Raw genomic sequence first — 25,216 nt, 5'->3', positions numbered from 1 at the left:
AAGGACAGTGAGACAAACTGGAAGTGGTTGTCTGCCACTGATAAAAGTAGATGAATGGAAATGTATATACTGAATGTCCAAAGATGGCATGTATTCCCCTCATCTCAGAGAGGCAATTACTGAACTTACAGATTCCTGAAACCTTGTGGTGACAGTGAGAGAGGTACCTTATAAAAGGACGCTGGGAGGAAGTGGTGATAAAGAATGCAACCACTGGTGTGATTTGACACTTGGTCATGCAACTGAGACCAAGCACTTGAGTGGGTGAATTTTAGCACCAAGTTTGTAACGTTTTATACTGGGGGTGTAGAGGCTGAGGAGCGTGTATGGGTGTTGGCGCCCACTGATTCTAGAAGTGGCAATAACCTTTTGAATAGATCAGAGTAGCAGAGAATTCTGCTTAAGTTAGGCTGGCTGCGTGTTGCGCATCTGTGAGGGAGCCCAATTTGGGGGGCTGGAATGGCGTCAGTGTAAGACCTGTCTCTGAAACAAGGGAATTGCTATTAACCTGAGAAGAGTTTGGAGTTTCCTTAGTGCCTGCAGCAGAATCTCCACTGTCTATTCCATGTGTTCTCACTATTGAGTATCTGTAACCCACCACTGCCAAGTGAAGATCCTCCCCTGCGGGGTACTCAAGGAATGGATGTGGGCTGAGTTCAGATTGTCTGGTATGAAGGAATTGAACCAAATTCCTGTGGCTGTGTATCTGAGGTATCAGGTGAGATGGCAAACGATCAGCTTGCGCCGTCACTGGAAGTGTGCGGTAGGGAGTCTTTTGATCAGTACATCCCTAGCCAGAGACGAACTTCTGGTAGTGAGGTGGAAGAAAAGACCATTCATTTTAAATAGGCAAATGTTACAACTTTACCTATAGGACCGAATTAACGTGACAAAGATGGGGCTGTTGCAGAGTCTGGGTACGTTTCTCAATAAGCAAATCAAGGGTAATCAATTAGGTGATAGCGACAGAAGTGTTAGTCAAAGAAGAAAATAAATATTTTTTTTTAACAGGAGAAGAGGTCCATCACCTAAGGAAACTAGCAAAAAACTGGAGACTCGAGGTGAGGGTGGGGTTTTACTGGTACAATGGGCGGCAGTACTCAGCAAAGCTTTTGCCAGTGTCCATTCACCTGAAGGTAGCAACAAATAACCAATGGTCTAAGAGTCAACTCATATGCCCTGTCCTGTGCAATTAAGATAACTGGCTTGATTACACTGGACAAAAACGTTTTTTAAATGTTTTGTTTCCAGAAAAACTTTTGGCGACGATAGACCCCTTCAAACTAAGCACAAATATAATTTAATTTCAAAGAGACTGCATCACATAGGAATCTTAAGAAATATGAATAACTTAATGACTAGAATGTATATAATCGCAAAATGTTTCTGACATGCTACATAAGTTCAACAGGGCTAAAAGTGTTTGCTGATTTTTGTTCGTACTCTGTGTCCGATGCATCTCACTGCAGTGTCCAACAATAGTCAGCCAGCATTGATGGATTCCAGTTACCCTGATACTGTTTTTTTCATTGTGGCATTGTCCTGGTGAAACCATTCACCATGTTTGTCACTGACTGCACTTTCGGGAAAGTCCAAGTGTGAATGCAAAAATGGATCTTCAGTGACATGTTGCACTTCAAGGTCGATTTTCTCTGGCCTAACTGATCTTCGAACCGCTTGTCATTCAGTGATGACATATCTGATCTGTGGACCAACAAAGAATGCCTTCCTTAAAGTAGAACTCTAGGCAAAACATTAGCTTTCCCATTTTGGATAACGTAAGGGAGGATTATAACCCCTGCAAGTTTTTTTGCCACCTTTGTCCCAATGATGAAATTTCCCTTCATTTCCTGTCCCGTAGCCAAAACAGGAAGTGAGAGTAAATCCCTGCAAATTAAGCAAATCTCTTGCCCCCCCCAGTCAGCAGAACTAGTGTCCCCGTTGGAAGATTTCCTCTCTATTACTGTTCTGGGCACAACCCAAAATTTGGGATTTTCTGTTAGTTTCACTTTCAATGATAATGAAACACGAGTAATAGAGGGTGAATCTCCTTAACAGGCAGAGGTAGCAATAAAAACCTGACAGGTAATCTAATCCCTCTCCACAACAAAAAGAAAAAAAAAAGTTTTGCTTTTAAGCGATTCCAAAGGTTGTAATTAAAAACAATAAGAAACATGTAATACTTACATGCTCTGTGTAATGGATTTTACAGAGCAGCTCCGATCCTTTTCTTTTTTGCCCCAACTCCCCCCCCCCCCCCCCCTCCCAGGGGTCCTGGCACCTACTCCCTGCTGAGTGCTCCCAATAGCAAGCTTCTTGCTATGGGAGCACTCGAACAGGCTCGCTTGTGCCCGCCACCTCCTCATTTAGCTCACTGGTTGTGACTGACAGTAGCAGGAGCTAATGAGGAGAGAAAGAGCCAAGTGATGTGGCTCTCATGCATAACTCCCAGACGTTTACAGTGTTGTTAAAAGAAGAGGGGATGCTACACAGTGGTAAACCTGGCCCTGTCCAAATTTTTTTGGGATGTGTTTGCTGCCATCAATTTCAAAATTACCTTTTTTAATTCATAAAATGGTTCATTTTTTGTTTAAACATTTGATATGATTTCTATTTTCTATTGTGAGATTTTCAAATCATTTCATTCTGTATTTATGTAGATTTTACACAGTGTCCCAACTTTTTTGGAAAAAGGGTTGTAATAAATGTAGCTTGTTGACCTCCCCACATACTGATTGGACAGTAAAGGCTTAAGAGGATATTTCTGTGCTCTCCTTTCCAGTAAACCAACATCTAGCGATACTTGGATAGCATTGTGCAATGCAATACAGCCATAATTGCTCACAGTGCTGCTCCCTCCTGCCTCTTATACTGGCAAATACATACCATCATTTTTATTTTTCAATAACCACATTAAACAGTAGCTTTTTATACTTGCCTTGAGTTAGTGTTAAAAAAATGAATAACCCTCTATAACACCACTGAAATTACACAATGCAATAAAATTAATAGAAATGAATTCCATACCTACTAATATTTTGAACTTTGTGCCATGCAATTTTTGACTCCAGCTTTCTGTGGGCAAGTGCAATAACACGGTATCCCTCCTTTGTGTAGTCCTCTAGAACAGTTGCAAAATCTGATGGAACTACAAAAATAAAATATATAAATAAAATTGTTCTTTTTAAACTAGAATAAAAAGAGCAAAGAATATAACTTTTATAGATACATTCCAGAGAAGAATTAGGCAATATACGTGTAGTTCACCTGTCTCTGGCTTACAAAGGCTGGCTACCACTTCTGGCGCTCCTTTCACATAAGCATCCATTCGTTTTTCTCCCAGCACTTTGGCAACTACTGCCATACGCTGCAAAGCTGAAGAGAAAGGAAACTGTCGTACGATTCCAATCTCATATGATGACTGTATAAAAAAGAGAAAAAAGTAAATCCCAAACACACTATACATGGTTTATGCAAAAAGTGGACAAAAACATAAGCACTGTAGTACATAATCTGGAGAAATGCTTTCTGTCCAGCCTAAGAATTTCTGCCCACATTTTGTGCACTTAAAATGTCACATAATCTCAAAGTAAATATACCCGTTTCTGGAAAGCCCGTGTTTGATACAGATGATAATTTGATACAAACAGTATCATGAAGACCAAGGCACTACACTATGGGAAAACATTGTGGCTAGTGGACATCATAGCTTGATAATGACCTTGATTCCAAAACTGTGGGCAATAATAAGCCACCCAGATTTTGGAGTGCACCTGAGGAAATTTTAGAAGCCGCATGCTGATGTTGGATTAGAATGTCCTCCAGCAGTACACGTGCATGCAGTTGAGAACAATTGGCTCATGGTGCAGTCTATCCCTCTTGACATCTTAATGCTGCTGCTGCACAAGGGATGTTAGAAGGCTGACATCAAGGGAGATTCCATTCTCAAGAATACTCATTCTAGCACTTGTTTACATAACAGTATTAAATTGCCTTAAATTATCTGTCTAAAATTCAGCTTTAACTTAATTTGCTGCTGCTGTGCACTTGCAGGAAGGGGTAGAAAATACAGAAGAACTCTGAGGAGCTGACAGGGTATCAACTCTCAGATTTCTGGTGACCTCTGACATATGACTGTGAAGCTGAAGAGTCCGAGTCAAAGTAAACTACAAATCTTTTGTCAGTAAGCCTACTTGGTAACAATACTTTGAGACCAAACATTCTAGCATTGGCCCAAGCTTGACTGGATCTCTTTATGTACGTTACATACATAGGAATTATCACAGAGTGACATCATTTCTCTTGGTAATATCAGGAGAAAAATGTAACCATAAAAAGTTAAAACCACTATTTAACTGTACCACTGAGCAACAATCAAGAAGCCTCCAAAAAAAACAAATTTCAATTACTCATAACAAATCCTACAACAAAAGGTTTATTAGCTCACTCCACTGGTTGTAGAATGATACCATGTGGCTACTAAAGTAATATTTTAACTCTCAAATATCTGTCCTCTTCTGAAGATAAATGTTTTTACTATTAGGTCACCAGAATCCCACTCAAGGGCTGTGGTTTCTGCTATATGCAGTCACAGTGTTGCTCAGTACAACTCATAAGTCTTAGGGAACCATATGTGAAAAACAGCATGTAACAGATCATAGGTCTAACCAGGACAATCTTCATTACAGCCTTGGTGACATATCTTTGAGAGAGGTACATAAAAGATCAGTGTAAAGATTCATAAAGCAGGCAGGCTTTTGTGAAATTGTTGTTCATGGCAGATTCAACTGCACCCCAAATTTCTGGACTGCCTTACTGACACAGCAGCTGCTGCTTGTCAGACACATGAACACAGAACTATAACGTGTCATATAAAATCTGACCACCAGCTTAGCTATCCTTTGAAAACAATTTGGAATTACTTCTATTAGAAAATGCATCTGCATCTTTACAATATTAGCTGAAAAGAATTCTAATTTACTATTTTTTTTTTTTTTGTTTAGTCTGCAGATGCTCTAAAATTTGAGAACCCTTTTGAAAGCAGTCGCTAGATACTGTGCTCAATATCATTAGCTTCTACTTTAAAGAACATGTATAAAATATACTGAAGCATTATCCAAAGAACAACAAATATAATTATCTTGTGTCTTAAGTCTGCAGGGAACAGGTTTGGGTTTTTTTTTTCGCAATTCAAATTATAAACATAAATTTGGTTCTTTTACCAGAAATAAGAGCAAAAGCAAAAACTGCTGCCACCTGCTGGATCACGCATATATTGCAGTTTTAAAAAAAAACAATTCTTAAAGTGGTTCTAAAGGCTCAAGGTTTTTTACCTTCATGCATTCTATGCATGAAGGTTAAAAAAAAAAACAACTCTCTGTGCAGCACCCCCCCCCCCCCCCCATTCCCCCTAATATTCACCTAAGCCCCCTCTCGATCCAGTGATGTGCACTGGAGTCTCGGCTATCCCAGGACTCCCTCTCTTCATTGGCTGAAACAGCAGCAGGAGCCATTGACTCCCGCTGTTGTAAATCACAGCCAGTGAACCAATGAGAAGAGAGAAGGATCGGGGCCGAGCCGAGGCTCTGTGTGAGAATGGACACATGGAGCAGAGGCTGGGGAGTAAGCATCCTCGGGTGCCCCCCCCATAGCAAGCGGCTTGTGGAGGCACCAGTCAGGAGGGAGGAGTCAGGAGTTCCAGTGGGGACCCCAAGAAGAGGAGGATCCAGACTGCTCTGTGCAAAACCATCACACAGAGCAGGTAAGTATAGACATGTTTGTTTTTTTAATGTAAGTCTTTAGAATCACTTTAAAGCCATGTTTCTCAATTAATGGGCTGCGATCAGGGGCAGACTGGGCCACGGGGCAAGTGCCCCCCAGGCCTCTATAATACCTCAATATAATATCTGGTGCCCTGACACACAAACCCTAATAAACAATGCCGGCCACACTCACTTAAATGTCAAGATGGCGTGTACCGCAACTACGAGTGGCCTTAATATTTGTATTTCTGTGGCCAGACGGTCCTACAAAGGTGGTGCGCAGTTACAAAGTGGTCCCAAGTCCCTCGCGCTCATTCCTCCTTCCTGGGAGGAAGTGACATAACTACACCTCGTTCCAGCCAGATGCCCAGGAGAGAAGAAAAGCACCACTGGACGCCAGGGAATGACTCTGCTAGGTACTTTTCCTGGGTTGTGGCTGTGTGATGGAGAGCGCATTTTGAAAACCGGAAAGTAATGGTGAATGGGCTGTGGACTGAAAGTGTGCATGAAAGGGGAGGGTTAAAGGGGTCAAGGTGGGTAATAAAGTGGGGTGTGAAAGGGGGATAAAGAAAGAGCATAAAGGGGGAAAGGAAGGGGGGCATGAAAGGGTGGGCTAAAGCAGGACATGGAAGGGGGGATTGAAGGAGTGCATGAAATGGGGGGGGGGGGGGGGACTGAAAACCCTCACACAAATATTGCACAAACTATATTATTTAAATAGCCACTGAAGACATTATTATCCTTAAAGTGAGAGGTAGGGGAGGCATTGCTCAGCTTAATGGGCTATTAGGGTGAGGTAGAGGGGACATTACATAAAGTTAGCGGGTATTGGTGGATTTTGTTATTTTATGTATGCTTAAAATAATTATTTATTTTAAAAGTCTAAAAAAGTGTTTTACTATGTAATTTTCTTTCCTTTTTGTTTTTTACATGGGAAATGGGGAGTTGAGGTACCATGAGCCTATGTGTGGTACTTGTCTCCCAGGTAAAAGTTGCTATTCAGTCCCTGTTTTTCAGGGCAGGTTCACACTATAGAAACGCAGTCCAGATGCATTCCCAATGCATTTCCACATGCGCATTTTTGATGCATTTTTATGCGATTTTGATGCACAGCTTTTTTTATGCATTCCAGTTCATTTTTTCCCCTCTTTTTTTTTTCAATTTAAGTAGGGACATGTTCATTTTTGATGAGTTCCACTGCAGTTGTCTGCAGAAAACACTGAAACTGCAAGCATTGATGTGAACTATGACATTGACAGCCATATAACCTAGTTTCTGTGCATTTTGAACGCAGAAAAAAAAGCAACTGAAACACATTTAGTGTGAACTGGCCCTTAAACATGGCAGTGATATACAAAGTACGCTGCTAAGTGTCTGTGACTACATGTGCACATCATATACCATATGCCACCTGTCTAATCTGGTGAATACTTTTAGCTTGCTTAAAATTATATAATTTATCAAAAAAAAAAAAAAAAATTAAAATTAAAAAGTAAATGCATTAAAATCATATTTTTTCCCCCCCCATCCACAGTACTTTCATTTTCACTAGCGCTGTGATTACTGCACTATCCATTTTGGAAGGAATCCTTTGTTTACTGAGTAACCTCTTCACGCCAACAGTACGCAAATATGCGTCCTCTAGGCGGCTGGGCCTTGACGCCGAGCGACCGCATATTTGCATACCATTTGTAAACGTGTGCTGAGAGCACACGCTACAGGCACATGTCTCTGTGTCCCACGGAAAGGTCCCAATCTCTCCTTGCAATAGGGACCTTTCCAATCATGTGACTGCGGTGACATGATATCACGGCGGTCACATGACCTTAAACCCCACCCCATCTCCCGATGTCAGAAACCCCTTAAAGGGCTGGGAGGCACCGGCATAAAAGCGTTAAAAAGTGCATATACAATGTAGAATACTGCAGTGTTTTGTGGAATAAATTAGGTTTTGGAAATTCAATTATTTTTGGGTCGCTACTTAATGACCAAGGACAAATGTGGGTCCTGAGGTTCCACAGGTTGAGAACCACTGCTTTAAAGTATATGTACAGTGCCTTGAAAAAGTGTTCATACCCCTTGAAATTTTTCTACATATTATCATGTAAAATGTACTTTATTGGGATTTTATGTGATAGACCAACACAAAGTGGCGCATAATTGTGAAGTGGAAGGAAACTGATAAATGGTTTTCAAAACTTTTTACAAATAAATATGTGAAAAGTGTGGCGTGCATTTGTATTCAGCCCCCCTGAGTCAATAGTTTGTAGAACAACCTTTTGCTGCAATTACAGCTGAAAATCGTTTTGGGGATGTCTCTACCAGCTTTGCCCATTCTTCTTTGCAAAATAGCTCAAGCTCTGTCAGATTGGATGGAGAGGGTCTGTGAACAGCAATTTTCAAGTCTTGCCACAGATTCTCAATTGGATTTAAGTCTGGACTTTGATTGGACCATTCTAACACATGAACATACATTGATCTAAACCATTCCATTGTAGCTCTGGCTCTATGTTAAGGGTTTTTGTCCTGCTGGAAGGTGAACCTCTGCCCAATCTCAAGTCTTTTGCAGACTTTTAACAGGTTTTCTTCTACGATTGCCCTGTATTTGGCTCCATCTATCTTCCCATCAACTCTGACCAACTTCCCTGTCCTTGCTGAAGAAAAGCATCCCCACAACATGATGCTGCCACCACCATGTTTAACGGTGGGGATGGGGTGTTCAGGCATGTGCAGTGTTAGTTTTCCGCCACACATAGCATTTTGCTTTTAGGCCAAAATGTTCAATTTTGGTCTCATCTGAGCAGACCACCTTCTTCCACGTTTGCTGTGTCCCCCACATGGCTTCTCACAAACTGAAAACGGGATTTCTTATGGCTTTCTTTCAACAATTGCTTTCTTCTTGCCACTCTTCCATAAAGGCCAGATTTGTGGCCTGTGGACAGATTCTCCCACCTGAGCTGTGGATCTCTGCAGCACCTTCAGAGTTACCATGGGTCTCTTGGCTGCTTCTCTCATTAATGCTCTCCTTGCCCGGCCTGTCAGTTTAGGTGTACGGCAAATTGTTGGTAGCTTTGCAGTTGTGCATATGCGTTCCATTTCCGGACGATGGATTGAACAGTGCTCCATGAGATGTTCAAAGCTTGGGGTATTTTGTTATAACCTAACCCTGCTTTAAACTTCTCCACAACTTTATCCCTGCCCTGTCTGGTGTGTTCTTTGGCCATCACGATGCTGTTTGTTCACTAATGTTCTCTAACAAACCTGAGGGCTTCACAGAACAGCTGTATTTATATTGAGATTAAATTACACACAGGTGGACTATTTACTAGTTAGGTGACTTCTGAAGGCAATTGGCCCCACTAGATTTTAGTTAAAGGTATCAGAGAAAGGGGGCTGAATGCAAAAGCACACCACACTTTTCAGATATTTATTTGTAAAAATGTTGAAAATCATTTATAATTTTCCTTTCACTTCACAATTATGTGCCACTTTGTGTTGGTCTATCACATAAAATTCCAACAAAATACATTTACGTTTTTGGTTTTAACACGACAAAATGTGGAAAATTTCAAGGGGTATGAATACTTTTTCAAGGCACTGTAAAACCTCAATTCCCATTCCATATCAAATGTGTAAGGCAAACATTTGTGTATAGATTTTAAAAAAAAGAAACTTATTTCTATAAGTGATCACATGACCTTTGCCCTCAGCTGCATAACGGGCTTAGAGAGCTGGGGGTAAGGACTGCAGGGGGACATTTCACCTGTAGACAAGTAGCTGTGCAAGGGGGGTGTGTGAGAACAAGTCTTGGCCATTGAAGGACAGGTAGACTGTGCTTTGCACAGCCAGAAAACTGACCACACTGGATGTGCTCTCATGCCTAGTGTGCTCAGTATGAAATAGGCGAGTAGGGGAACTGCCAGGATCACCAGCTATTTCACACAAAGGAAGCAAATAAAACAGGACACTTTTTTTTAACATAACAGACACATATCAGGAATATTAATGTATTAAAAAGTATGTTGCCCCATCATCAAACATACTCTGAAGTTATTACCCTGCAGTCACTAATAATTTTTGTACTTTCAAGGCAGGCCTGAAGCACCCTGGGAGTTGAGGGGAAGTAACTTCAATTATTTGTAAGAACACATCAATACATCAGGCCTAAACGGTTTTCTTTATTTCATATAGCTCAAACTGCATATTTTCTATAATGGTCTGCCTATCACACACAGTTCAACACAATGCTGCACCATGAAATAATGAAATAATGGGACTTTTGTACTTAATGTAAAATCTATTTTGGAGTCAATTGAGGGATGCAGGAATACAGATACAGCCCCAGTATAGCGTGAAGAGCCATGTGTTTTTGTGACTGAAAGGCGCCCAGTAGTGACAAGTGTTTGAACATAGCTGCCTATACAAGTCAATGACAAGTTGCGGCTGTATGCTTGTCACCACACATCTGTCCTTGTACATTTGCAAATGCTCGGATCTGGGGGTGACATGTACAGCTGCAGCTTGTCACTGATGTGTACAGGCAGCTGCATGCAAACATCTGTCTCCTCTGGGTACCTTCCAGCTTTATAAATACATGGTCTCCATGCTGTACAGGCCCCCTGCAGCCATGAAAATGAGCCCAAACCCCTCCCCTACCGAGGATGGATCAATTGTGTGCCAAAGCAGTACCAAGGGCATGGCCAAAACGCAGGGAGGGACAGGAACTAATTCTCTCAATCAACTCCAAGAAATGGATTTTAAAGGTAAGTAAAAATCCCATTTTCTTTTTCGTCCATTGAGGGACACCAGAATTCAGATCCAGTTGGGGCTTTCCAAAACAGTCCAACTTTGGGGTGGGCAACACAGCAAAAACTACTAACAGGCATCACTAGGAGGTCTGGGGACCGTCTGCAGTCCAGGAGCTTCCTGAAAGAGCAATGCTGAAATCTAAATGGTTGAGAAACCAGGCTTATATACACTCAGCATTTCCCAGCACTACAACTTTCCCTGTCACAGAGGGAAATCCCAGTCCTTCCTGGAGTTGAAGGCACTGCAATGCCTAAAATGGTGTAGAACAGATTCTCAAGCCGAAAATTTGGTCAAGGCAGGATCCTTTGATGTTCAGGAAATGATCTGTTTAGAGGAACAAGACAGTACTCCTTGGAATGAACTTCAGCAAGTTCAATCCCTGGAGTAGAGGGAGAAGAAACTACTCCAGTCACCTGAAAAGGCTGAAGGATTATGGCAGGGACTGGTCTGTAGAGACAGGTCTGCAGGCCTGCTCAGAACCCAAGCCTTTGACCACAAATACGGAGGCTGACAGGAGCTGGAAAAAAAACAAGACAAGTTCTTTCAATGTCCTTCATTCCCTCAATATAAAAGGGATGAACTTCCTGCCTAATGACAAGGGAGCTGAAGGGACACAAAGTGTGTGAGGGCTTATCACACTGGTGTTAAGTAGCTGCCAATGTGGAACACAGGAAGTATGGTCTGGCTGGATTTGGCGGGCGTTAGGCCCTACAGGAAGGTGATGACTACAAGGACCCATAAAGCGGTCTTTCTTCACAAAAGTTGTAAGAGTATCCTACAATAGGAATGCAAGGCAAAGGCACAAGACTGAACAAAGGAGAAATTAAGAATCTAGGCCCTTATTCAAGTAGGAGACACCTAAAGCTGGTACCTGTTTATCTTCTAGGTCAGGGAGTCATGCAGTAGCACCAGGGAAATAATGAACTCATGATGGAGGCATCCAAGGCAAGGAATTAACCTGTGGGCTTAAAGGGGAGCGCTCTGCCACTGAATACCATATAGGTAAACTACTCAAGGACTTGGCACGATGCACAGTCAGCCCTCCAAACTCTTAAATGTATATTGTAGGCTCCACAAGCAGGACCCTCCTATTCCTTCTGTACTGAAATGCATTTTGTCTCCATTTACATTGTAAAGTGCTGCAAAACTGTTGGTGCTATATAAATCCTGTATAATAATAATAATGGTAACTTCAAGCAGGCGTCTGTTCAGAGAGGTTAGCTTACCCCTGGGTTCGAGACCTTAAGGCTGAGCGGGAGTCACACTCAGAGTCTGAGACTAATTAGAGCAGAAGAAAAGGTCAGGGTGGGATTCAGCAAATCTCTCCCAGGACCTCCTACACTGAGGCAGAAGAGCTGGACTCTCGTGGTACTACTAATCAGGGTTGAACAGATGACATTCCTTGAAAGCCAATCGAATCAGATGCTCCTTGGATGGTCATCAGCATCCCAGCAGAGCAACCAGAGTGCTCTGCGCATCTGTATAGACATTAGACCCATGTGGAACATAAGCTTAGATGCATGCAACAAGTCACTGTAGCTGAAGCATAAGGTTCCAAAACATTTGCTCCACATACTCCATAAAACGAGTTGTGCAAAGAAAAACATTTCCAGCACACTCTTAAGTGAGGCTCAAGACCCCTCAGGATGCTTCCAGCCTGCATAGATTAACCTGAATGCTGGGTATAAAGGGAAGGTTTTCACAGCTGTAAGAGCTCTAAAAGACCAAAGGCTGGAGACAGCAATCTAATTCTTAAAATACAGGTTAGGACACTGCATTAATAAGGTCCAGCACAGCCCCTTGCAACTCTGACGTGACCGTAGGAGAATGGGGTACCTGAAAACGGTCTCTGTTTTAGGGATACCACATTTTTTTTACAACTTTGAAAACATATAGAAAAAAAAATACAAATATTTTCTATTTTTTTTTTTTGAGGGTTGTTAAACCAATAGCAGTCATAAAACAGTATTTTTAAAGTGTTGGGGTTGATACTGTGGACTCAAGGTTTTTGATATATAAGCTAAACAAGGTTTGGAGGTCTGGTTTTAATTTTTGTTTGAGGTGGCAGTATAATCCGGCTGTAACTGAATTCCAGAGTCCCTAAATAGACCAGAATAAAATGCAATTCAGACAAGAGCTAAATCATTGTCAGTTTGTGCAGGACAAAAAAAAAAAGTGTGGACATAAGAAAAGAAAACAGCTGATAGTGATATTGACAGATGAGATAATGATTTATATTCAATGCTGCAATAAACATTGATGCTTACCTGTAATTCAAACAGTTCCTGTAAAATAAAAAAAAGCAAAGTATTAACATTTTTAAACCACAGGTTTGTTTTACCAATATTTATAGATATGTCCATATGTAAGCCTGTGCTGTACTACAGTACACGTGGCCAGGGGCAGTAGAAACAGGTGGTCAATCCCCAACAATTGACCTATAAGCAGACTTGGCAGCAAAATGGGGTGTACTCACACAGCAGCAATTTTAACTTGCTGAGTTTGACAGGCAGAACCACATGTCAAACACACCCATTGAGGTAAATATGCTTGACTGGTGGCACAGTGATTCAATACAAAAATCCCCTTTGGCATTGAAAAACAAAACAAAAAAATGTCAACAAAAGCACAACAAGCATTCAGGAGGCTCTGAAAAAGTAATCCACTGAGCAGCAAAGACTTCAACCAGTATGAAAGGGAACAAAGGGTTTTGTCGCCCCGCTGCAAATTTGATAGCTGCACAAAATTTAATTCAGGATGGTAAACCTCAACCAGCCTCAGGACAAGCAGTCTGTAAAATACTACACAATCAATACACTCATAGGCTCAAATCAACCTTCTAAATATATGTCAAAAGAAAGTGAAAGGGCGAGTAGTGCAGATGAAGAATTCGGCCTCAACTTATCGAAGGGTAACATTACCAATCAAGACCCATTTCCTAACTTGTGATAGTTTGGGCACCCTCAAAGGCCAACTACAACAATTTTTTTTTAATTTTACATAGCGTGAGAAAGGGTTAGAATATTTGTGTCATTTTCATTGCAGTTTGTGACTTTGTTTGAAAGGGATTTCCCTCGCTTTCTATCCCAGTGACATCAAGGACAGAACTGAAGGAACAGGTATGTCAGGGTAGAACAACAAAGGCAAATTCAAACCTGACATACATTTTAAACTTCCTCCACTAAATACAAATCCAAATCAGGTTTTTGACTAGAGTTTGGCTTTAAAGCCCAAATGAACCCCTCCTATTTTTTACTGCAAAATAACCAGGCTGCATATAGAGTAATAAGCGTGGGGTTTTTTTACACTAAAATACTGCACCAAGGAATGTCAGCACGTAAAAAAATTGGACCATGGCTTTCTCACACAAAGCAGCAGCCTAGCTTTCCAGCTGTCAAATCTTGGGCTTTAGCTGCCTCAGTACAAGCACACCCTCTTTTTCATGCCATTTTTAATTTTTCTCTGCAGTTGACAGATGATTAGTCAGTCATGTAATACTATACCCAAATTAATTTTGCAGCAATTTCTGAGACAGATGGAGCTTTCTTTTGGTGGTATTTAATAACCACTTTTTTTTTTAATTGTGACTATATCAAAAAGTTTGTGCAAAAAAACATAAAAACAAAAAAAAAAACAAAACTGTCACTTCACCTACTTTCTTTGAAATTTGACACCACAAGGTATTTGCCCAGAGAAATAGCAAGTTTACACATCTTGGAGTACAGTGCAGAACAGGGAGTCACAGACCCAGGGTTATATACCACTATCCTCAGGTGACTGGACACCCAAAAAAACTTTGCTGGGAATGTGCCCAGTGTACCTTCATATAATTGCACCTACTCAGTAGGACTCCAGTTTTGTAGCAAGCAATAAGGAGAAGCCGAGGACAGAGGGGAGGGACCTGTATCCTGTACTGTACTCCAAGATATAAAATTTACTGGTATGTAAACATTCCCATTATCTTAATCGTACAGTCCAGGACAGGAGAAAGTTATAGACTATGGGACATCACTGAGCAATAAACTAAGAGATATGCAAAAAGATAGCAACAGCAAAATACAGATCCACAAAAGGTTCAATGGACCCGCTACACCCAGATGACAGCTTGAAACACCTGATTGCTGATGCTTGCTTCAACAGAGGCTTGAACATCCATCTGGTAAAAGTTTGAGAAAGTATGCTAGCTGGTGACCTTGCAAACCCGCAAAACGATACTTGATGCAGAAATGCCCAAGAAATAACAGAGTGTGGAATGGGAAGGGGAGAATCCGTTTTTTGAGGGCGTAAGGCCCTGTTCACATATACTGTAGGCGAGCAAGAAAAAAGGAAAGTTTTTTTCTGAAGGAAGATGTTGCAGCTAGATAGACCCCAGCCAATCTGATCCAGGCAGTGGAGTGAAATCCCCTTAGCAGGTTTTCTAGCAGGGAATAAGGGAAGAAAATATCCTCATTTAGGTGAAAAGCAGAACGATCCTGACTTTAATGTCGGGATCCAACCAGATGCCTGGATCAGCAACTGGCTCAGCTTCTCAGCGAGCCCCTGAGAGCTCAAGCCATCCATTACTGCCCCCTCGACAGCCCAATGAGTGCTGGAGGGGCTGAGCAGAGAGCTGGTGGCTCTCTGCTCACTGAAGACCGAGGTCTGAGCAATCAGAGCTCTTTGATCACTCAGTTCTCAGGTGGAGAGGCAGCGGGGGACAGATGCAGCATCAGATTGATGCTGCAGCCATCAAAGTGTGTATAACTGTTTTTTTTTTCATCCCGAACTTCTTTTAAACAGAAAAAGCCCCCAACTTGGAGGCAAGCCTGATGGAGGTAATGGACACCAAAAAGGCCAGCTTGCTTTTGAGATCCTCCCATAGGATATCCAGAATTGGTTCAAAGGGAGATTTTTGAAAAACCCAAAGTACCCGATTTAGTTTCCAGGGAGACCTAGGGGCTCGGAGTGGGGGATTAAAATGAGGAACTCCCTGACAAGAGTGTGAGAACACAAAGATTTTTGGAATAGATAAGGCAAAAACCTGTCCCTATAGAGTACTAAGAGCTAGATGTCTGTCCAGAGCAGGCCAGGATGAAAAAAATGGATCATTCCTGGGGGTTGAGGTGTCTTTCCCTGAACCAGCCAAAGCAGGCCCTCTAGGTGCCATGATAAACCCTGCAAGAGGTGCCATTTTCTCGCCTTGAACAAGGTGGGAATGATCAGTCAGCAGTGCCCCAATCCTTTAGGGCCTGAATTTCAAAAGACATGTCACTAAACCCAGCAACTGAGAAGGAGGGTGAAACAGAGGGCCCTCTGACAGGAGGTCTGGATCATCTACCAGGGGTCTGTGTACCAGGTTCCCCTAGGCCAATCTGGAGTGAGGGCAACCACAAATCCATTCCCTATCTTGCGAAGTAATCAAAATATTCACTAGAAGGAATGCATACATCCGTCTGAACAGGGCATCAACACACAATGAAGTACTAAGGCATGAGTTGCACTTCTTCCAGCACAACAGGGTCCTCTTAGATAGCATTGTGTCCTCTAATAATTTGCTCAGTCCAGTTACCAACAGTCAGACAAATGGACATAGCTGCAATGACTGACTGTTGGGGGCAAATGGTATGACATACTACTGAGACAGACCATTTTTTCATAAATTCCTTTTCCACATGATATAACGCAACAAAGAGTTTTGGAAAAATTAATACTTAAGGATTTGGGCAAACCTCATGCAAAGCACAGTTAATTTGCATGTGAAAAGTAAAAGGCTTTCTACACTTTGCCAGCTGTTTAGTGTCCATAGGAGAGAGTTTAGGGTTGAGAGATTCCAATGCTGGTAAATAAAGGCTAGTTTGTGTCGCATCAATAAGTGATCTCACAGTAGAATGCAAATGGCGTGAAGCCTTAGCTTCTCATAAAATGCAGGAGGTGACGATTCCTGCTCAAAACCTTCTGTGTCCACCTCATCTCCTTCCATATCTTCTTCAAAGAGGTTGTAAGGTTTGGCGTCATACTCCTGAATAGATTCAGGTGGTGGAAAGGCTGAACAACATTTTTGGGCATAGGAAGAGAGAAGATTCTTGATTAACAGTTTCCCAAAGAAAGCAGACACAGAAAAAATGAGTTCTGCCTCAGTTAAATAAGCAGTTTGTTGCATGCCTCAGAGAGAGCTAGAATTAGAGTAAGAAACCAGTGTCAATATAGACCAGTGCAGAGGAACAGCTGTCACCCAGAACGTTTTGCTTGTTTACCTCCGTACCATCTGCTGCATGACTGCAGGGTCCAGGTATGCTTCCCAAGTTGTACATTGAGAGTAACTGATCTAGAAACTGCTAATAAGCTCCAAGTCAATAAGCAGCTGAATTTTGATAGAAGCGTCAGTCGACGTAGTGAAGAAAAATAAAAAAAGAATGCTTTAGAACAGGGTAGGCAACCTTAAAGAGGTGGAGATCTACTTGAACATGGGAGAAGCCATAGATCACCACAGTGACGCCTCTTCACACCTGATTTAAACCTCTAATTGCAGTACTACTGTGTCGCAATCGCATGCACTGAACGGCAATCATGAGTAGAATCAGGAGGCGAGGAGGCAACTTAGAGGCCCTTCGTTTACCACCCCCAGTCCCTCCCCCCTTACCCTACTGAAGTAGTAGCCAAAAGGTGTACACATGATGCAATAGGAATTAAACCCCCTGTTGCTTTTGGTGAGTGCTACTGCCTGCCAATCGCAACACAATACTGCCTGCTTTAACTCCTTGTTTGCTGTACTGCACAAGGTAGCAGAGTGGCCTCATTTACTTGAATGGGTCATGCTTGACAGGTGATACACCTACCAACCATGACAGGGTGTATAATGCCTTCTACGGCTGCGACATGTGTAAAACCCTGGCCAATGCAGCTAAAGAGGGTGCGGTTAGGGCAGGGGGTAAAAACATGATTTAACTATGGGGTGTTAATGCCCCTAGACTGCAAATGTAAATGAACCCTTACTGTTTTGAGCACCCTATAAGGCTGCTATCACAATGATGCGCTGCAGTTTATCAGTACCAAGGGTGCAGCACAGTGCATCTGCAACTTTTTTGGGTTATCTGCGCTTTGCCATAGACTTCTATTATATTCTGCAGGTGTGGTGTACTTTCCAGCATTCTGGAGTTTTGGTGCGCTTTCATAAAGTGCTCCAAAACCACAGGATATAATAGAAGTCTATGGCTAAGCGCAGCAAACCTACAGGAAAATCTGTAGGTACACTGCACTGTACCCATGGTGTGGGTAAACCGCAGTGCATCAGTGTAAAAGCAGCCCTATACTATTATGCCCAGTGTTCTGTTTCACACCGACCTGAAGATCTGTTCTTTCTTGCTGCTGGCACCACTCTGTACACCGCTAGCTGGGATAAGGGGTGGAGTGCAATTGGTATCACTCGGCATGGGACAGGGGATAGTAGGCATAGGCTTATGCAGCTCTTGCTTCCTACTACACCTGCAAATTTACAAGTAGTCCCTCTGCATTGCACTCTGATGTTGATCACCTAAAGACAATAGTAAAAGACGGAAGTCCCAAAGAGTGGGTGAGGTTATATGAGGGTGCACCAGGGGAATTCCCTGCACACACCTTTTGCACCTGATGGGTTTTTTGGGCATTTGCATTTTGCAGAGTAAGGAATTACCAGGAAGGGATTCATTTGACAATGTTGGCCAGCTTAAACATGTACTGCAAAGTATGTGAACAAAAAATTAATGTTTTTGCAATGTTTGCTAGAAAGGGTGTGCAGCAGTGTGCAGAGGATTTATCCAGAATTTTAAGTTTTGAACACAGTTCCAATTTCCTGATATTTATAATGTAGAAACACATACAGCTTAGCTTTGTGGGGATACAGTAACAGTTTAATAAACAGGGTGACCCTATCTTACCTGTCCATGTAGCTGGTCCCAATATAGGGTGCAGGTATTACCCATCATGGTAGGCCTACCTATTAAGTGGTTCAGGGTCTGGGATAACGCACTGAAACCAACTACATGCATTGCACCAAATTATCAAGGCGAGTGCCTGTGCAGGATCCAGTGCCCAAAATCAACATTCCAGAAAGCCACCATGTTAAAGTATAACTAACGGCAAAACCTTTTCTTTTGGGATACACTGGAGAGGGCCTTTAACACCTGTCACATTTCCATGGATGTCTGTTCCTGCGCTAGGGTGATTCCCCTCTCTATTATTCCTGTTACCATTATCATTGAAAGTGAAAGTAAACACAATAGGAATAGTGAGGATATCTTCCAATGGAGACACTAGTTCTGGTGACAGAGATTTCCTCACTTCCCGTTTTGGCTATGGGACAGGAAGTGAAGAGAAATATCTGCAATGCGACACAAATGAAAAATGAACCCTGCACATGGAAGCCACACGTGACCTGTGCCTCGTTACCATATGTTGGCATGTTTACTGGGACCACACAGCTTTATATTAAATCTGCCTGTAAAGTTTATGGATGGATATAGACATTTTTCTGGGATGCATACATGTCTAAAATTATTATTGAAAATTAATGAAGAATTCCAGGCTTGTTTTACAGTTAAACTGGTCCAACTTTAACCAAAGCAGATATGGATAGACCATACCTGTGGGATCCCTCTATTAGTTGGCAATCACTGTAGTAGACACAGCTACACTAATAGGCTCCATTAGCTTCCGGGTCACCTTCTAAGCAGTGTTCTACTGCATGCAGAACACAGGTGGTCAGCCACCAATGCAAAGCATTCTCTGACTGAATGAAGTGAAGAGGCAAGGCGTTGACATCACGCTCTCCACCTTGTCCAATCAGAGAATGCTTTGAATTCATTGAGAAAATGCAAACCATTGTCTGAATGAAGTGGTGAGGGGCCAACCTCCTGTGTTCAGAATGCAATAGTGTAGCTGCTTTGCACGGGACAAGGAAGCATGTGATTTCAAGCTTCTAGAGGGATCCCACAAGTATGGAATATGGCTGTAAAAAATGCCAAACCTGAAGTTCTTCTCTAATGTATAAGTGGCCTAATTGTGTGGAGCCTATCATATGTAGGGGTCACTTTTGGGAGGACACAGAGAATTGACATTAGAATGAGAAAAATCTCATTATTTCATATACTGTTGTGGACATGAGTGAAGAATATATATGGGCATGTGAAGGATCAATATGATTGCAGTTATTTCATTTTCGGGATTGCCATGTTGAGAGTTAAGCTAAGAAAGTTTTAAATTTGGTTACAGTGATAGGTGATAGGCCTCCACTTAAATGGAATGGCATAGATCTGGATTACTGACATAGATCTGGATTACTGACAATAAAATAGAATAGTTTTTTTGGTGAAAACAAATTTTATTGGTTAATATATTTTTATTTTAAATACCTGGTTGGACAGTAAAAATGGGGGATGACAAGCACTACTGAATTAAGGGTGGTAACAACTGGATTTTTTTCTACATGCTTACTTGTAAAATCCATTTCATGGAGTACATTACGGGACATAGAGCAGGCTATTTATGACTATGTGGGTTATATGCCACCTGTAGGTGAATGGACACTGGCCACCCCTATATAACCCCTTCTACATAGGAAGTACTTCAGTTTTTGTAGCAAGCAATGAAATTCCAGAAAGAGGGGCAGTACCTATGTGTCCCGTGATGTACTCCAAGAAATGTACTTTACAGGTACAGGTGAAACTCGAAAAATAAGAATATTGTGCAAACGTTCATTTATTTCAGTAATGCAACTTAAAAGGTGAAACTAATATATGAGATAGACTCATTACATGCAAAGCAAGATAGTTCAAGCCGTGATTTGTCATAATTGTGATGATTATGACTTACAGCTCATGAAAACCCCAAATCCACAATCTCAGAAAATTAGAATATTGTGAAAAGGTGCAATATTCTAGGCTCAAAGTGTCCCACTCTAATCAGCTAATTAAGCCATAACAACTGCAAAGGGTTCCTGAGCCTTTAAATGGTTTCTCAGTCTGGTTCAGTAGGAATCACAATCATGGGAAAGACTGCTGACCTGACAGTTGTGCAGAAAACTATCATTGACACCCTCCATAAGGAGGGAAAGCCTCAAAAGGTAATTGCAAAAGAAGTTGGATGTTCCCAAAGTGCTGTATCAAAGCACATTGATAGTTATGTGATAGGGAAAATTGTGGAAGAAAAAGGTGCACAAGCAGCAGGTACAGTTGCAAGAAAAAGTATGTGAACCCCTTGGGATTACGTGGAGTTTTGCATGAATTGGGCATAAAATGTGCTCTAAACGTCATCTAAGTCACAACAATAGAAGAACACAGTCTGCTGAACATAATACTACACAAACATTAGATGTTGCCATGGTTTAATTGCACATAACATGTAAACATTCACAGTGCGGGGAGGAAAAAGTATGTGAGGCCCTAGCTTAATGAGGCTCAAGTTTCTCACCCGCTGGATTCTTGAAGAACTGGACATTATCCACAGGACATGTTAAAGACTTATTCAGGGATGAATCAGCTGCATCCACTACAGGCATACCCCATTTCTTAAACTTCTCTTTCAAGGGGTACAAAAAAAGAATACCTCTTTGGGGGAACAAAAACCCTGTCTGGGTGATCCCAGTCAGCATACATAATTTGCTTGAGAAGAGGAAGCACTGGAAAGGCCCGAGTACTCAATGGAAGCTTCAAAGAGCCCAGAGCAGAATAAGTAACCTCAGAGGTTTCTATCGGCGGTAACCTGAATCCAGATCGTACCATATCAGTGAGGTCTTGGACTAAACCTCTGAGATTGGGAAGCAGAGACTGTCTTCTTCTCCTCAGGCTGTGACCCCTATAACAGAGACTCTACTGCCTGACCTTCCTCCAGTACTTCCTCATCCTCAGGTTCCACAAATGCCTGCTCCAGGATTGGTGGTTCTAGTGACTGGGATCTCTTCTGCTTCTTAGTCCCCTAAGAAACCAATGCAATCGTCCATGCAATCTTATCCTCTAAACCCCCTAAGGCTGAAACAAGATCATCCTTGGTTACATATGCCGAGGCAGATGCCCCAGTGGTAGCTACAATCCCATATAAACGCAGTGGCTCAGACTGCCCAGTTGCTTCTGGTCTCTCAGGAGAGGATATTACAGTGGACATTTGCCTAGGTTCCTCAGGACCTGGCGGCAGCACATTAGTGCCCCTTCCTGCTGTGTCTCCCCCACTCCCCTTTCTGGAAGACAATACTTTAGATAGCGTAAAAACCTGTGCTATACAAGTAGTGTGCTGAAGAAAACACTCAATGCAAATTGCTGACCTTATGGGCCACCAAAGGGGGTTCCTGACTGACTGGCCAACGCTCCTTTCCCCTCGGAGTACTCACGCGCCCCACTGAATAACCTGCTCTGTTTCCCGGCTATAGGAATCCACTAGAGGCACCATTAGCAGCAGCCCACGTGTGCCTAAGCCTCCTGATAAAGCTGATTTCTGTTTCTGGCCACTACTGCGCATGAGCGCGCAATCCTTGTGTGTGCGCATGCCTGCTGAAGGCACGCGCACTCCGCCGTGCACGCTCACAGGGACCAGAATGCTCCCTCTAGTGGCCCCAACAGAAACAAGCAAGCATGTCCCGGGCTAAAATGCTGTGAGCACTCCCCCTGGTGGAAAGCCAAACAAACAATACCTATCCTTTTCCCTCCAAATTTTTTTTCTTTCTTACAGAGAGAAAAAAAAGATAGCGTATTAGTCTCGCTGACCTCTGCCAGGCACCAACCTTTGTCTATCATGGCGGGCATTGTCATAAAGACCTTCAAGGACCGTGTCCCCATAATGTGGGGCCACTGCCTCAGACCCGTATGCACCCCGCTGGACAACGCCTTGGTCAGATTTAAAACCAAACAGGGTTCCATCTACGCAGGGTCCAGCGCCATAAGGCTGCATTACAGGAAAAACCCCAAGGATACTTCTCCTTATCCAGCGAGGCTCGGGTAACAACCGTTCTAGATCTTAGGTATGCTCCAGGAGCACAAGCAACACTTTCAGTGACCATCCACCTTACAGACACTGGCGAAAAAACTTAAGTGCTTCCTGTGCAGGGGGGGTTATTTTAGGGGACGACCTCCTCTCTGATTGATCGGCCAGTGTCCATTCACCTATTGGTGGCATATAACCCACATAGTCATGAATAGCCTGCTCTGTGTCCCGTGATGTACAACGAAAAAAATTATTTAAAAAGTCACTCTGGGACACTGGTACAGTCTTTCTGGGACTGTGTTGCCCTAATTCATCGTGGCTGATTTTGCAAAACCCCTAGTGCTTGCCTCATTCACCTCACTAGGATATACTGCAATGCTAGTGGTTGCCTCATGCCCTTCTCTAAGATGCACCATTGATGGTGCTTACATCATGCATTATACTTGGATGACAATTTAAATGGTTCAGTTATAACAGTAGGTCCATCTAAATAATTACAGTGGCAAGTCACAGGGTGGTTAGGTGGTCTCGTAATAAGAGGTGCCAAGGGTCATATAACATAATTCATGACACATTTTATAGATTCTTTAAGTCTGTGATCCTGTGACACAGCAGTGTTAAAAAATAAATGTGACATGTAATCTTTAATGTGTAAATGTGTGAAATTTGCTGCCCATCTATACAGTTAGAATAGCCTCCAATGCGAACTATAACATCAATTCATACTACTAGCTCTTTAATAGGCTAGTCAATAGTCTAAAGGCTGTATCCTGCTGCTGCTCACAAAGAGAAGAGTGAGAAATTATAAAAAAACTACAAGGTCAAAATAATGAAAATAGATATAAAAAAACAAAAAAATATAAAACTATTTTTAGGATTGCACATACCATATCTTCACTGTCTGCAGGTTTCAGCTCGGTGCTGGGTTGTTTAGGAGGTTTAACAACTGTTGGCATTATCTTGTTATGTAGTGCAGTCTCCTCCTCAGTGGCTTCTTCCAGGATCTAGAAGGCAATAGAGTCATTCTGTTAAATAAAATTACTTGTGAGTTAAGCAACGGCTATAGTTGAACAATTCTAAACATAACAAAGCTTCTGTAAGTAGACTGCTGCAGGCTAGGTTCAAGAATGATCCATCTGTCTAGTCACTGCTCTCTTGGCCAAATAGATGTTTCATAGCAGTCATCCTTACCTTGCATCACTACCTACTGTGCCACTAATCTGGCAGTATACAGCCAGAGGAGTTAGATCTTCCAAAACACTTAATTAATACCTGTGGAAGTGTGACAAAGAGTGCCTAAATATCCTATCTAAATACACACATGTGGTACTGTATATACTTTTTTTTTTAACCAACATGGTTGAAACCATTTAAAGTTCTCTTCAGTATGGTAATTAAGATTCTGACACTAGTTCTGCACCAAATGGCACAAAATAAGCAATTGCAGATTACAGTAGTAAATATTAAAACACAAAGATAAAACTCTGAATAGGAATGTAAGCACCTACAAAATATCAAAATTCTACAACATTACCTAAACTGAAACAAAATGTTTTTTGTCACTTTAGCTGAAAATATTACTTCTGGACATGAAGTCAAAACAACTGTCCGTGATAAATTTCACTGTATTTCCTTGTTCTGCATATAAATATGTTGTTTTGGGGCCTATTTACATGACGTGTGGTGAGGATTTCTCTGTACAGTTATTTCCAGCTCAGTCCCAATGCAAGACAATACAAAATGTCTTGTAACCTATTTTCATTTCTAATCCTGCACGGAGGCAAGTTCACACTAGCACATCATGGTGGTGTGCTCAGAAAAGAAAAAAACAAAACAAAAAAGAAATAAAAGGCATCCAATACTTTTTTTTGCAGTGCAGGGCAGAATAACACAATCCACCACTTTGCAGCACACTGCGGCCAACAGAACTTAAAGAAATGTCACTTTGTGACATTTCATTAAAGTTTACTTTTTTTTTTTTTTTTTTTAAAGCAAACAGTGTGATGCATCAGAATCATCCTACCACTAACCAAAGGCTGCATCCCAACAGCATTATTGTACAAGGCCAAATGTTTCAACAGCTTGAAAATATGAGTTAGTAAAAAAAAGGGTCATCAATCTTACTTTAAACTTTGTTTTACTTATGTTGCATTATTAGGCTTTTGTCAACCTCCTGTTTGAAAAGACAAATAAAATTTACCACGATAAGGATTGCTAGAGGTAAAGTTTTCCGTAGTATTTAGGTACAAGGCCCTGTGGTTAATGGACAGATTTCAGAAATAAGTTCTACAAAAGGAGGGAATCTGAGGCACAGCAAATTTCTTGAGAATTACATTACCCATTAAGCAACTGGCAACAAATTATATGTGTAAAGGTGAAGGAAACTGAAATCAAACTAAGCATGGGTAGCTAGCAAGAAGAAAGACGAGGCAACTCACCCATCCTATGGCTTCAAACATTTTTAAGTCTAGAGGATCACCTGAAATCACTCCATCAATCTTTGTGAGTGAATGGCAGGTCGCCATACAAGCAACAAATTGAGACTTGACCAAACTCTCACTGCAAGCTTTCTCTTCTGGCAGAAGGAACCTGAAATCATTAAAGTAATTAGAAAATATTACAATACTGTACCAAAGAATTACAGTTAAACTATGCAAATGCATTTGTTTAACAAAACAAAGGTGTAACTAAATTGTGTTCAAAATGATGGAAGTGTGTTT

At 41.8% G+C, this 25,216-nt stretch overlaps 1 protein-coding gene and 1 long non-coding RNA gene across 2 annotated transcripts in view; one reads left to right on the top strand and one right to left on the bottom strand.

The window, feature by feature from the left end:
- Nucleotides 1-25,216, bottom strand: part of ATP13A3 (ATPase 13A3) — a 215,695-nt gene that overhangs the window by 65,586 nt on the left and 124,893 nt on the right. The window contains exons 15-19 of the mRNA XM_089675655.1: nucleotides 24,935-25,085; nucleotides 23,384-23,500; nucleotides 12,839-12,856; nucleotides 3,268-3,421; nucleotides 3,028-3,148 (exon numbers count right to left, since the gene is read on the bottom strand). Coding sequence (XP_089531781.1) covers nucleotides 3,028-3,148; nucleotides 3,268-3,421; nucleotides 12,839-12,856; nucleotides 23,384-23,500; nucleotides 24,935-25,085 — 561 coding nt within the window. The remainder of the gene's footprint in view (nucleotides 1-3,027; nucleotides 3,149-3,267; nucleotides 3,422-12,838; nucleotides 12,857-23,383; nucleotides 23,501-24,934; nucleotides 25,086-25,216) is intronic.
- Nucleotides 1-25,216, top strand: part of LOC149463396 (uncharacterized) — a 352,919-nt gene that overhangs the window by 228,532 nt on the left and 99,171 nt on the right. The window lies entirely within an intron of this gene.

This window comes from Staurois parvus, unplaced genomic scaffold (genome assembly GCF_062004578.1).
Source record: "Staurois parvus isolate SC_StPar_1 unplaced genomic scaffold, SC_StPar_1.0 ptg000155l, whole genome shotgun sequence".
NCBI lineage: Eukaryota > Metazoa > Chordata > Amphibia > Anura > Ranidae > Staurois > Staurois parvus.
Note: the sequence above shows the minus strand (reverse complement) of the source record. Positions and strands in the feature narration are given on the sequence as shown.